The sequence below is a fragment of the Entelurus aequoreus genome, linkage group LG03 (assembly GCF_033978785.1).
Source record: "Entelurus aequoreus isolate RoL-2023_Sb linkage group LG03, RoL_Eaeq_v1.1, whole genome shotgun sequence".
Classification (NCBI taxonomy): domain Eukaryota; kingdom Metazoa; phylum Chordata; class Actinopteri; order Syngnathiformes; family Syngnathidae; genus Entelurus; species Entelurus aequoreus.
The window spans coordinates 53,174,371-53,189,103 of NC_084733.1; the positions used below are offsets into that span (position 1 = coordinate 53,174,371).

The 14,733-nt window shown below is 40.2% G+C and overlaps 1 protein-coding gene across 1 annotated transcript in view; it reads right to left on the reverse strand.

The window, feature by feature from the left end:
• The window catches only part of LOC133645924 (ryanodine receptor 3-like), a 104,661-nt gene that overhangs the window by 58,469 nt on the left and 31,459 nt on the right, over window positions 1–14,733 (reverse strand). The window contains exons 4-8 of the mRNA XM_062040853.1: window positions 14,621–14,695; window positions 10,447–10,525; window positions 9,901–10,013; window positions 5,816–5,915; window positions 5,392–5,485 (exon numbers count right to left, since the gene is read on the reverse strand). Coding sequence (XP_061896837.1) covers window positions 5,392–5,485; window positions 5,816–5,915; window positions 9,901–10,013; window positions 10,447–10,525; window positions 14,621–14,695 — 461 coding nt within the window. The remainder of the gene's footprint in view (window positions 1–5,391; window positions 5,486–5,815; window positions 5,916–9,900; window positions 10,014–10,446; window positions 10,526–14,620; window positions 14,696–14,733) is intronic.

The window sequence follows — 14,733 nt, forward strand, 5'->3', positions numbered from 1 at the left end:
GTTCTGGCATTACCTGAATAGACAGTTCTACAGAGGTCTCTTCTTGATATGAACCTCTTGAATTTCAGAAGGAATTTCTCTGTCGACAGGTCTGATATTAGCTCCAGGGTGACAGTACATGTAAACAATACTGTATATACCTTTTTAACTAATGGTAAATGGTAAATGGGTCGTACTTGTATAGCGCTTTTCTACCTTTTTAAGGAACTCAAAGTGCTTTGACACTATTTTCCACATTCACCCATTCACACACACATTCACACATTCACACACTGATGGCGGGAGCTGCCATGCACGGCGCTAACCAGGCCCATCAGGAGCAAGGGTGAAGTGTCTTGCTCAAGGACACAACGGACGTGATAGGATGGTAGAAGGTGGGGATTGAACCAGCAACCCTCAGATTGCTGGCACGGCCACTCTCCCAACTTCGCCATGCCGTCCCCCCTAAGCTCTTGGTCTTGACATAAAGATGTCCAGCAAAGTCCACTTAAAAACGGTTTCACAAGGAGGTCTGTTGCATTGTCTTTACTGAGAATTTTTTACAAATAGGGAAAGCTGCAAGAATTATTTTCACTATTTGTCTGGCTATACTTTTCTCAAGTTGCTCCAGAGTGTCGCTACCCCTGAGTGCATTACCTGGGCATGACTGTGCTTGATTAGCATTTCTGACAGCTTGTGGGTTGGAGGCAAGATGTATGGATGTCGCTCACAAAAGCTCATGTCTGAGCGTTGCAGTCTTCCTCCCGCACAAATCAAACCATTTTGGTCAAAAAACAGCTTTAGTTCTCTGATCTTTGAATACTTATAAATGTCCTTTCCTGCTTTTAACTCTAACTAATTTCCTTCTAGTATTTTTGACCCTGTGCCTTCAAAATTCAGTAATTTTTGCAGCGTCTCTGTTTCACACCACCTGGGAATTGCAATGTGATGTAATTGAAGGAATTCAATGCACCACTGTTGCCATTTTTGAGCAAGATCGTCGAGCAGATTGTCATCCTAACTAATGCCCCTTTGCCACATATTTTGGAAAAGACATCTTAGTATTTTTCTGAATAGGGTCAAGAAGCCAATGGGGTCGAATATCTTGGCTGATGACCTAAAAACTCTCCTTTTTGTATTTTATTTTTCTCTGAAAATGTTCATGAGGTGTTTTAGACTGAAGACAAAGTTGTCAGTTTTCGACCTCCACACGAGGTCAAGCACCTTGAACACAAAGCCGTGTGCTTCAGGTTCTACTGTAAAATCATAGTCACTATCCTGTCATTTGGCCTTCAGTTCTGGGGAATTTGTTGTCCATGTCACGGCCCGGGCGCACCTAAGTGCACATTCATCTGTGTGCTGCGCTGGGCGCACATCCAAGAGCGTACCTGCGCGCGCCACTCCAGCTGCAGCAGGCAGCTGCAATATATCTGCAATCTGCACACCTGTCGCTGATAACCTCCCTGGGCTTCTTAAGCCAGTGCAGACCTGCGTTCCGGGCCAGAACGTAGCGACCTGTTTCCGTACAGTAAGCCGACAAACCCTAGTTCTTTGCACTCTCTCTCTCTCTGTGTTTCTCCCCCTCCCCTTTCATTTGTCTCGTGTCCCTTGTCGTTCCAGCAGCCTTTCCTCTGTTCCCGCGTTACGAGCTCTGTGTCTCGTCTCACCATGTCTCCATATCCCCAGAGTTTTCATTACAATCTTTAACATAAAGGGAGTCTTTGATTGTGTTAGTAACCTGTGGGTGACTCTTCTGGTGTTTCCCCAGGTGATTTTTAATTGTGGCTGCGAGCAAAAATGGGCTAGATGACACTCCAAATACTACACAAGTCCTTCTCATCGTGCACAGTTTTGTTTGCTTCGCATCAGGGAGTTTGTTGAGCCACATGAACCTCAAAGCATCACTGTCCTCTTCTGCGATTGAAATCTGATGCAAAGCCTTAGTAATGTCTGCCATGAAGGTGATAGGATGCAGCCTGAACGTGGCAAGAATATCAAGGAGGTCTGGGTTTAGATTTTGGTCCTCTGAACAGACAATCATTGAGTGATCTTCATGTGCAAAGGCATCAAAAACTCTCAACTTGGTTGTTACATGGTGAGGCAGGTAATATTCGAGATTGTTTTTCTCCACTTTTTAGTTTCTGGGACTCTTTTACATATTTGTACATACTTTTACATCCTTATATTCTTTGAACAGCATCACATCAGCTTTCAGTTTCCTCTTCAAACCTTCACATCGTTTTGGGCAATACTCTTGTTGCCTGAAAGTCCCCAGTTCATGGCTACTTCCCTTAATATCTCCCCTTTTTGTAACTGACTGATGTGTTGAAGTGTTGTTGAGCCTCAGAGTCATCTGCTCATTCCTTACCTTTGTTGGAAATGCCTAGCAATTCCATTTAACAGAATGGGCGCAGCTGTTACGAAACTTGTTTAGCCTAATCCATTTAATGCTTGACAAGGGCTCTGGCTCTTGTACTTTCCAGCCAAATAAGGTTTCTGTTGCAACAAGAGACTGACAGCCATTCCACCTTGCCCAATACTGTTTTCCAATAGTAGTTAGCACCAATCAGCACAGATAGGTCCAGTTCTTCATCACTGCTGCTTAAGACATTTGCTGTTGTCAGTCCCTTCTTTTCTAAATGCTGCTGGATTTTCTCTCCAAGAACCTGAATAGTGGCTGAGCTGACTTGTGACATTTCAATTACTTCAATTTCAAGAGTTTGTTCTTTATTATAAATGTTTTGCAGTATTAGCTTCACAGCATCACACTCCATTGTAACAGGAGGGTCGCTGCCAAAGGTGTGGAGTCTTAATTGTTTCCTTCCTCACAACAAGTAATCCTAAAGCTTTTAAATGTTTCTTGAGGACAAAGCTTCGTTGACTTCCCCCATCCATCAGGCAGCGCACTTTTCTTTTCCCCTTTGTCCCTTCAGCACATACAGTCACTGATTGCAGAAACACTGCCTTTTCTTGCCCTGTGTTGGTCTTTACATGGAGTGGTAGGCACCATTTTGAGCTTCAGTGTGCTCACCTTCGTCACATATTGTTGGGTATGGCACACATGTGCTGCATGACATAACTTTTGCTCAGCAGAATTTGGCAATGTGCCGTTGCCCTAGACATAGAAAACATCTTCCCATTCTCTCAAACCTGTCTTTTCGCATTCTGAGTGTCTTTTCTGTGCACTGTTCTGATTTATGAATTGTACTGTCACAAAATAAACAGCATTTTGGAGAGTCTGAACTATTAGTGTGGCAGACTTGGGTTTCAAAATGTTCCACTGAAAACAGATCTAGCTTGACCACCACCAGTTTTCATTGGGCAGGACGTGAGCGTCAGTAACATCCCAGCAATACAATTATTTCTCGAGACTTCTCGAAGCTTCTTCTTCTTTGCTCTTCTGAACAGATTATATGCATTAGCGACACCTGTGGCCAAACTATGTCACTATACATAACAATGCAATTAAGCCAATAAATTAACCAACATAGAAATTACTCTATTAGCCACATATTTTAACTTCAATATGACATTTTGCATAAACAAAATTTACACAAAAATATGTACATAACAGCACGTGCTAAATAATTATATTTGCATCTTCTCTTCCCAGTATTGTGGGCATTTTAAGGACCAGCAAACATTTTGCATATTAATGAAGAAAGAGACGCAAAATGGATTGCATGCCTAATTCTGCTCATTGAACAGACGCAACCCATTTTGCACACATTTAGTAGATTAACTTTGCATGTGGTATCAGGTTTGCACTTGTTTTAATACATGCAAAACATTAGTAAATCAGGCCCATCGTGTATCCAAGGCAAAATCTGCAGCTTTGACAAACATTAAAATCACTGTTCCATTTTTTCTTTATGTCCTGATCTTTTCTGTGTCACCGGGCAGCTATCCTGGATATAAAAACAAAAAGGCGCCCTTTTTTGGTCCCAAGTGTTTTGATGACTTAACACATTATGTGCTATGCAGCCTCTTCACCAACGTTCCCTCTAAGGTGCGCGCCTGCGCAATTGCGCACTGCTCACGCGTCCTCTGCGCACAGCAAATTAATGCCGCGCAGAAAATCAAAATTCCCATCTGAACTTTAAACAAAATAAACACATTGCAATTTATTCTGTATGATTTTGCAATGCAACTCTGTGAGTGACAGGTGACAACAAGAGTGGTCCCAATGAATAAAACAATCTTTGTCAACACGGTTCAATTATCGTCTGTCAAGAGACTTTACCGACAGGAATTCCATCAATCACTTTATTGAGCAAAACTGTTTGTAACCACACCAAAAACATGAGTAAAAAAAACTTTTATCTATAAAAACTGGTAATTTTCTGCCATACAAACCAGGCTTAAACCAACGTTATCATCCGTCGTTTCAACAGAAGCCGCTTGCTCTGCCTCACCTGCACCAACACACGCACTCATGGCACTTAGCCAGTGCTGCGTTTATGGCCACACAAAAATTCGTAAAACCCCAACGCCACACAATGTGCAAATGCCAGGTTGTAACACTGACTCCTCAATCAGATGTGTGCTTATTTTACTGCCATTTATTAAGAATGTTAATCTAAGGATATTATTCATGAAATATTGTCACTAGATTTCATAAATGCTAATAAAAAGACGTATTTTACAGACAGAAAGTTACAGTAATCTCTGAAAGGGGTAACATTTATTTTAAAGGCAGGACCGGCAGCCAGACATACAATACTAGCACGTAGGTCATGAAAAACATGTTTTGTTGTTATTGTCATTGTAAGAGGGCAAAATCCCTTCCATCCATCCATCCATTTTCTACCGCTTGTCCAGTTCGGGGTCGCGGGGGTGCTGAAGCCTATCTCAGCTGCATTCGTGCGGAAGGCGGGGTACACCCTGGACAAGTCACCACCTCATCACAGGGCCAACACAGATAGACAGACCACACTCACATTCACACACTAGGGACAATTTAGTGTTGCCAATCAACCTATCCCCAGGTGCATGTCTTTGGAGGTGGGAGGAAGCCAGAGTACCCGGAGGGAACCCACGCAGTCACGGGGTGAACATGCAAACTCCACACAGAAAGATCCCGAGCGCAGGATCGAACCCAGGACTACTCAGGACCTTCGTATTGTGAGGCAGACGCACTAACCCCTCCGGCAAAATCACTTATATCAGAAAATTATTTTAATAAAACATTTAAATGGTTATGATGTCAGGTTTGGGACAGGTGTGACGCTGGTGTGGCCACAGTGTGCACGTCTGATGTTGCTCACATGTGCGCCACTGAATGCTCAGGGAGTTTGTGCGTTTGCTCACACACATGAAAAATTAGAGGGAACATTGCTCTTCACCATCATGTGCATGTGAACCAAACACCATAACAATCCAGATGATTTATCGCTTCATCATATTTCGTACCTCTGCTGCTCTTCACTCTGGTCTGACCCTGGGATGGTCACCACCTCGTCATGTCCGTGAAACAGTCGCATCACATGCCCGCCCAATAGGTATCCTACAAAAGAGACATGCACAAACAAACCCTTGGTTTCGATTTATTGCAGCTCTGGTGTGAGAATTGTCTCAAAAAAACACTCAGAAAAATTCATTACATTTTAAGTGCATGACTCATTTTTAATAATAACTTCAATTCATAGCTAACCATTTGTGTCTGCTTTTCCTCATTTTAGATTGTATTACTTCTGCAATCATTTTATATTGCTGCCACAGGTGGTAGGAGCAGGCTGGCTCAGGCAACTGTTTTCTGCGTCTGACTACTGGAAAATTGCAAAAATAAGGAAAATAATATAAGGCTTGTGTGTTGTGTGTTGACTCGGCTTTCTACCTTCCTCTATATTGCTGCCAGAGCAGATAGGATGAACGTTCCACAGTGTCTGCATGAAAGAAGCGTCCACCTGGATGTTGCCATTGGAGATTGATAAGTGCTGTAGGACACAGAATTGCACAGTGTTTACACTCATCGAGTGCAGCCAAACAACTGATGTAAGAATGCCTGTGAATATTCTCATTTATCTGGATCGTTGTATGCTCAGGGCTTTAAATCTATCGCAATTGGACCGTTCAGACTGTCCGTTTATATGCTCGGAACCTTAACGAGGTACATACTTAAAAATGTTTTGATCGTTATGTGTGTGATGTTGTACAATCTCTTTGTAAGGGATGGAAAGACAGCATTGTATGTGGGGGGTAGGTGGGTAGAACCCCCCCGGCCCCTCGAGCGACCTGAGAACCTGTTGCGATCATTTTAAAGCCCTGAGAAAGCTGACATAAGAAGTTAACAGCTTCATGATTAAATGAAAAAATATGGAATGAAACGGAAAAATAAGTATGACAAGTTACTACAGATTAAAATCATTAAGTCTATAATTTCTGTCACTTTTCTTTATCACTTATCCTGTTCAGGTCACGTCAGTCATTGAATGTACACTACCGTTCAAAAGTTTGGGGTCACCCAAACAATTTTGTGGAATAGCCTTCATTTCTAAGAACAAGAATAGACTGTCGAGTTTCAGATGAAAGTTCTCTTTTTCTGGCCATTTTGAGCATTTAATTGACCCCACAAATGTGATGCTCCAGAAACTCAATCTGCTCAAAGGAAGGTCAGTTTTGTAGCTTCTGTAACGAGCTAAACTGTTTTCAGATGTGTGAACATGATTGCACAAGGGTTTTCTAATCATCAATTAGCCTTCTGAGCCAATGAGCAAACACATTGTACCATTAGAACACTGGAGTGATAGTTGCTGGAAATGGGCCTCTATACACCTATGTAGATATTGCACCAAAAACCAGACATTTGCAGCTAGAATAGTCATTTACCACATTAGCAATGTATAGAGTGTATTTCTTTAAAGTTAAGACTAGTTTAAAGTTATCTTCATTGAAAAGTACAGTGCTTTTCCTTCAAAAATAAGGACATTTCAATGTGACCCCAAACTTTTGAACGGTAGTGTATATTCTATCATAAAAACAACATGACTGCAAGTTGTTTGTTGCTTCTCTTGGACTGCTTTTGTATGTGTGCACATGCTCTCTACGTGTACGTGTTGACGAGATAGGGTGAGCCACCAATCATTTTATTCGGGCCGGTAAACATTTTCATTACACAAACTTTGTAATTGTGAAAAATATAGACAATTGTCAAACAAATGTGTTCTGTTAAACCACTAAAAGTAACATAAGCTAGCCGGTGATGTTCTTGTTATATTTTTTGCTTTGAAAAATGTTACTGTGAGGAAGTTGCAAACAGCACCTTTATTTTTTATGTGGATTGTAAAAGTTAACAATATCCATGGAACCTTTATTCGTCTATATTTTAGGAAAGCGTAGTACATAAAGGGGTTTGAAACTTGTTAGTGCAGTGGTGCCCAAACTTTTATTGTGTGCAGCCTAAGGCACACCTGTGCAATAATCATGCTGTTTAATTAGCATCTTGATGTACCACACCTGTGAGGTGGGATGGATTATCTTGGCAAAGAAGAAATGCTCACTAACACAGATTTAGACTTTATGTAATTTGTGAGCAATATTTCAGAGGAATACGACTTTTGTGTATATAGTAAAAGTTTTGGATCTTTGAGTTTAACTTATGAAAAATGGGAGCAAAACAAAAGTGTTTATATTTTTGTTATATATTAGGGTTGTCCCAATACCAATAATTTAGTACCGGTACCAAAATGTATATTGATACTTTTCAAAACTTTTCCAAATAAAAGGAGCTACGAAAAATGTCAATATTGGCTTTATTTTAACAGAAAATCTTACACTACATTAAACACTCACAGTCAAAAAACAATTTTACAAGGTCCCCGCGACCCCGAACGGGAAAAGCGGTAGAAAATGGGTGGATGGATGGATGAAATGCCATCGACCCTGAAGGGAATGTCTTCCCTGTGCTCCTCAACTAAAGTCTGCCCCAGACCGAACAACAGGACAGGTGTAACAACTACATTATTACCTGTCACTTTTTATAACTCCTTGTGCAGATCTGAATGCTTATAATTTAAATGTTTACCTAAGTTTGAAGCAAAGGTGCTAATACTAATCGCCACATTTGGCGAAGCGTGTTTTAAAGCAGCTGTTTTGAGAGTAGCGTATGTGTGTGTGCTCCTTTAAGAATGGCAGTATGTAGAGTGAGTGACGTGAGTGAGTGAGTGGGCAAGTTAGGAGAGGTAGCGCTAGCATGTGCAGGAGTGTCAACAGCATGGTGGATGTCCGGTTGTGCCCTGTGGAAATTATAAATAAAGTGACCAAGTTGTAACTAATCGACGGCCTTGTCATTCCGACCAAAGAGCGGAGCCTTACAGACCCATTGTGAAGTGAAAGGTCTCCCCTGTTCTCCTCGACCACGGTCTGGGAGCAGACAAGCAGGAAAGGTGTAAAACAGTACCTGTTTAAAGCGTCATCTTTATTGTTAGTTTTGAAGCCCAAATACCTCCATATTGCTCTTCACGCACCCTCTTTATAGTAAAATTGTAGTTTTTTGCCATTTTTCCTCTCCAAGATGTTATTACTTGTATGCATTATTACTTTGTGTGTGCATTTTGGCACACAACATCATGCGCCTCGGCTCTGTCGTTACCGCTGCAAAACGGCACTCAGATGAAAGAGCGGTACCGGTACTTTTCAAAGGTGGTATTGTACTGATTTCAATTGATGATATATATGTGTGTGTGTGTATATATATATATATATATATATATATATATATATATATATATATATATATATATATATATATATATATATATATATATATATATATATATATATATATATATATATATATATATAAATAAGAGATTTGTGCATCAAAGTTCTATTTTCTACATCAAAGTCCTTCTGTGTCCAAGAGACTTAATTTCTGAATGTGTAAACATTAACAAATGTAATAAAAAAATATTTTGAAAAAAATATATATATCAATCTAATCACTTTAGTATTGACCATGTACTTCTTAATGTTTCATCTATGCTTCTTAAATTTTACTAAGCACATTTTTGTTGTTGTGTCTAGCTAGCTTAGCTTAGCTATTAGCATTTGTGCTCCTGCTTGCTCTCAGCGTGTAACATGTTAAGCCTCGATCTCCAGTGATAATGAATGATACTTGATATTGATATTTAAGACACAAATAATTTCTATTTATTTGCCTTAATGGTGGTGATGATTGTAAACATAAGGGAGCTGCTCCACACTGTGTATGGAGGTACACAATCAGCTGCTAGCTTTTCAGCCCTGGGACTTAAAATAAATGCAATATCAGCCAGAGGGGATCAGCGTTTGTGATCGGCCTTGAAAGGCATTAAACGGCAACGGCGATCACATACTTTTTACAGAAAATTGGACGACACCGTGACAGAAATTATCAAATAGATATGTATTTTCCAATATGTTTATTATTGTGGGTGTAGATAATGATGCATTGACTTAGAGGTGGTGCTAAAATTGTACATCTTAAGAATGTGCAGGGTTGTACATCTTTCTGACAGTATCAAAATCTAACATTATTATACTTGCAAAGGCAGAATTGTTCATATAGCTCTTGCATTACAGTTCTCTGGTGTACCTAATAAAGTGTCGAGGGCAATAGTAGATAGTTGGAGGCCACGCTCCTTCCCCATGGATCCCTGGGCATGTGCTCTAACACTTTCAAGTGTACAGTGCTATCATGCAAAGATCAGGAAGCAGAATGTGGTATGATTAGGAACAAAGCTTCGCTGAGGTGGATGAGAAGGGTGTGACAAAAACGATGGCAGCACAGACCTCGACCTCCTTTCAAAATGCACTGACAGCAGTCTGAATATATAACGATTAAAACATTTGCAAAGTATGTGCAATGTAATGTGATGTTTGCGGAACACTTTTTCCTTTTCTGAACACATATCCACATGATGCAAACATAAAGAAACTTACAAGATAACGCTCTGAGGAGATGCTGACGAGGATGAGATCATCACCGATGCGCACTTTCTCACCTTCTGATCTCTGCTTGGAGGCGGGGTGGATTGTCCACCAACAAGCCTCACCTGCAGGGATACACACATTTATATTTGCTGCAGTACATAACCTAGTACACCCCACACTCGTATAGAAAAAAATATATAAATATAAAAAGTTCCGGTTATAGTAAAAGTGTAAATGTGCAACTTTGTCATTAAAGTGGCAGCTCATTGGGAAAAACTAAAAAGGCAAAGAAGAGGCAGAACCATAATCGGGATAGCATAAGACCATAACATGGGTTGGGCAGGAGCGATCAGTTCTGACAAAAGAAATATACTTTGTGTCTACAGCGCCCTGCAGGGAATATTAACAGAGATAATGAAAAAGCACATGCTGAAATTTAGTCAGGAACAACCAAGAGATACAGTAGATGAAGAAGGGAGGAGGTGCAGAGAGAGAGAGATAATGTGTGGAGGACAAAAAAACTAATGAATGAAGCTTTGCTCTCTCTTTTTTTACCTGTTGAGTCCTCCTGCAGGCCGACATCAAATGATAGCTTATCAGTCTGTGACCTTGACGTCTTCAAGCATGCCAGGTACTGAGGTCAACACACACACACAAACACACACAGAGAGACACACACACACACACACACACACACACACACACACACACTCACACACACACACACACATACAGCAAATTAATTGTGCTGCTGTGACCTCACCACATGCACTTGTCAAATGCTGAAACTGCCCAATGACGACTACGCTGGAACACAGCGGAGTCATTACCACACAAGATGGAGATCATTTGATCTCTTTCTTATATGTTTTATATCTATTATAGACCAGGGTTGCCATTGCAAATTTTATGTGGAGACCAAATCCGGTCTCATTAATAACAGTAGTCCTTAAATAGCAGTGCTTGTATAAAGTTGTAATTTCCAGCTCCTGCTGACTGTGCCTTCAGCCCCGACTTTGGTCTTCAAGTAACCAAGTAGGAGTGGCTGGAATGTTTTTATTTAGGGCTGTCGAAAATAACAAGTTAGATTAATCACAAAAAGTATTGCAATAATCATGTTTATATGCAGATAAATCACACAATTGACTTTGACTGTACATACTCTTTTACCTTAACCGTTGATGGTCACCTAAAAGCAGTGATGGGCAGTAACAAGCTACATGTAGCTAAGCTACATAACTTAACTACATTTTCAGTAGATTGATGGTAGCTTAGCTACTTTTTGAACCAGGAGCTTTTCCTGTAGCTTAGCTACTTTTAGAGCCATGTAGCGAGGTAGCTTATATCAAAGCTTCAAGCTACAAAGAGAGAAAATGGACTGCGAGTCCAGGCCCAAAAAAAATTATGGAGAAAGTACAAAGACCGGGACAAATGAGAACATCCAGACATACGGGAAAAATCCCTGATGATTGGTTGGTGTTCGTATGATGAGTCACAATTGGCTAAGGTTAGGGAGATACATTACGGACTGGCTAATCAGAGGCAAGATAATGCGGGTCATCAAAACCTGGGAGCTAAATCATAACAATAACGCACTTATGTCACATAACGATGAGGGAGTCGGAGACAGAGGGTCGCTTCAAGCTGACGACTCAAGAAAAAAAAGACATGAATAAAATCAGTGCCTTCCACAATGGGAGCCTTAGAAAAATCTGCCGAATCTTCTGGCCCAACAAAATAACAAACAAGGAGCTGTACACCAAAACAGGATGCAGAGATGTGGTCCGTGAAATAAAACTTAGGCGACTCAGATGGCTAGGCCATGTTCTAAGAATGGACAACGAGAGGATACCAAAGGCAGCGTTAAGATGGACACCACCGGGAAAACGTAAGCCAGGGCGGCCAAAGAACACCTGGCAAAGAACAGTTGAAGGGGAGCTGAAAGAGATTAAGCTTACATGGGGCGAGGCACAGAGACTAGCACAGCAGCGAGATGAATGGCGTCGAGTCGTCGAAGCCTTATTTCCCATCCGGGAAGAAGAGGATTAAGTAAGTAAGTAAATGGTATTATAAATGTGCCTGTAACTACATTACAAATATACTTACACCATGTATGTAAAACCCTAATGGAGGTGTTTGGATGTTTTTTAAGGGCTTTATAGGCGAAATTGTCCATTGCAAGCAAACTTTTAATCGCATTTACTTAATATGTAGAATGCATTAAAAAAAAATAACATCCATCCTCATGTCTCTCATAATGATTGAATAAATAACGATAGGCAAAATTCCCCCCAAAAAGTGCAGTTCCCCTTTGAGTACTATTGTTCAATAAACCAACATCAAATATTTCATTTCCCATAGTAATACCAATGGAAGAAATGTGTCAAATTTGGAATAGACTCAATATTCCACAGCTAAACTCAGTTTCCAGAAGCCTAAAAATGAACATCAATTGTAAAGTGTTCATAAAAACGTATGTACTGTATGTCTTGGAAGAAAAAATACAACCTTATAGCTTTGTAAAATATACAAGTGTAGTTTTCCTATCACCATATATTGTCTATTTCAGGTGTGTCAAACTTTTTCACATCACAGCCACATCGCAGTTATGGCTGCCCTCAGAAGGTCCCTTATTGTATAACAGTGATTGTACAAAACTCAAAACCAGTGAAGGTGGCACGTTGTGTAATTCGTAAATAAAAACATAATACAATGATTTGCAAATCATTCTCAACCTATATTCAATTGAATGCACTGCAAAGACAAGATACTTAACGTTCGAACTGGTAAACTTTGCTATTTTTTGCAAATATTAGCTAATTTGAAATTTCATGCCTGCAACATGTTTCAAAAAAGCTGGCACAATTGGCAAAAAAGAAAGAGAAATCTGAGGAATGCTCATCGAACACTTATTTGGAACATTCCACAGGTGAACAGGCTAATTAGGAACAGGTGGGTGCCATAATTGGGTAGAAAAGCAGCTTCCATGAAATGCTCAGTCATTCACAAACAAGGATGGGGCGAGGGTCACCACTTTGTGAACAAATATGTGAGCAAATTATTGAACAGTTTAAGAACAACATTTCTCAACAAGCTATTGCAAGGAATTCAGGAATTTCACCGTCTACGGTCCGTAATAACATCAAATGGTTCAGAGAATCTGGAGAAATCATTTTCATGGATGCCCCTGCTTATTTCAGCAAGACAATGCCAGGCCACATTCTGCACGTGTTACAACAGCGTGGCTTCGTAGTAAAAGAGAGTGGGTACTACACTGGCCTGCCTGTAGTCCAGACCTGTCTCTCATTGAAAATGTGTGGCGCATTATGAAGCGCCACACATTTGTTCTGTTGAACAACTTAAGCTGTACATCAAGCAAGAATGGGAAAGAATTCCACCTGAAAAGCTTCAAAAAGTGGTTCCCAAATGTTTACTGAGTGTTGTTAAAAGGAAAGGCCATGTAACACAGTGGTAAAAATGTCCCTGTGCCAACTTTTTACAATGTGCTGATGCCATTAAATTCTAAGTTAATGATTATTTGCAAAAAAAAAAAGTAGTTTCTCTGTTCGCAGATTAAATATCTTGTCTTTGCAGTATACTCAATTGAATATAAATAAATGATGAATGGGTTATACTTGTATAGCGCTTTTCTACCTTCAAGGTACTCAAAGCGCTTTGACAGTATTTCCACATTCACCCATTCACACACACATTCACACACTGATGGCGGGAGCTGCCATGCAAGGCGCTAACCAGCAGCCATCAGGAGCAAGGGTGAAGTGTCTTGCCCAAGGACACAACGGACGTGACTAGGATGGTAGAAGGTGGGGATTGAACCCCAGTAACCAGCAACCTTCCGATTGCTGGCACGGCCACTCTACCAACTTCGCCACGCCGTCCCCAATATAAGTTGAAAAGAATTTGCAAGTCATTGTATTCTGTTTTTATTTACGATTTACACAACGTGCCAACTCCACTGGTTTTGGGTTTTGTACATGAATATTAATGCTTTATGACAGTGGTCCCCAACCTTTTTGTAGCTGCGGATCGGTCAACGCTTGAAAATGTGTTCCACGGACTGGGGGGGGGGGGTGTTTTTTTTGTTTTTTTGTTTTTTTTTTCATAAAGAAATACAATCCTGTGTGCTTACGGACTGTATCCCTGCAGACTGTATTGATCTATATTGATATATAATGTATATATTGTGTTTTTATGTTGATTTAATAAAAAATAAAAACATTTTTTATTTTTTTTATTTCTTGTGCGGCCCGGTGGTTGGGGACCACTGCCTTATGATATTATTACACAGTATCCATGCCTGTGCATTTGATTACTATATTTTCTCATTTCTACTAACAAATTAATGGATAACTTGCTTTGAAATCATAAGTGAAGGTGACGAGCAGGTATGTATTTGTAACAATAAAAATACTTACAGTATTTCATTGTATTATCAGACAGTATTAATGTTTAGAAGATATTCAATTACAGTATTTCTTTCAGTCAACTTTGAAAGAACAAATACATTTAGCGAGAAAGATGAAATGCTTTCTGAATGCACATTATTTCTAGGCTTTGGTGGGCCACATAAAATGATATGGCAGGCAAAATCTGAGGTCTACATAAAAAGTTGGTGGCCCAGTATTTAAAAAATGTTTTAAAAGCCACTGTTGTGATAGTTCTGCCCTGATTCTCCTTTAATTCAGTTTGACGGCGTGCAATTTCTTACCATGGAGCTAAAGGAGTGCCGCAGGAGGATGGCATGTCCGTACAGTAGAGTCTTGTGGCCGCCACTTTGCGCTGCCTGAAGACATAATTCACACATATACATAATTATGTAAA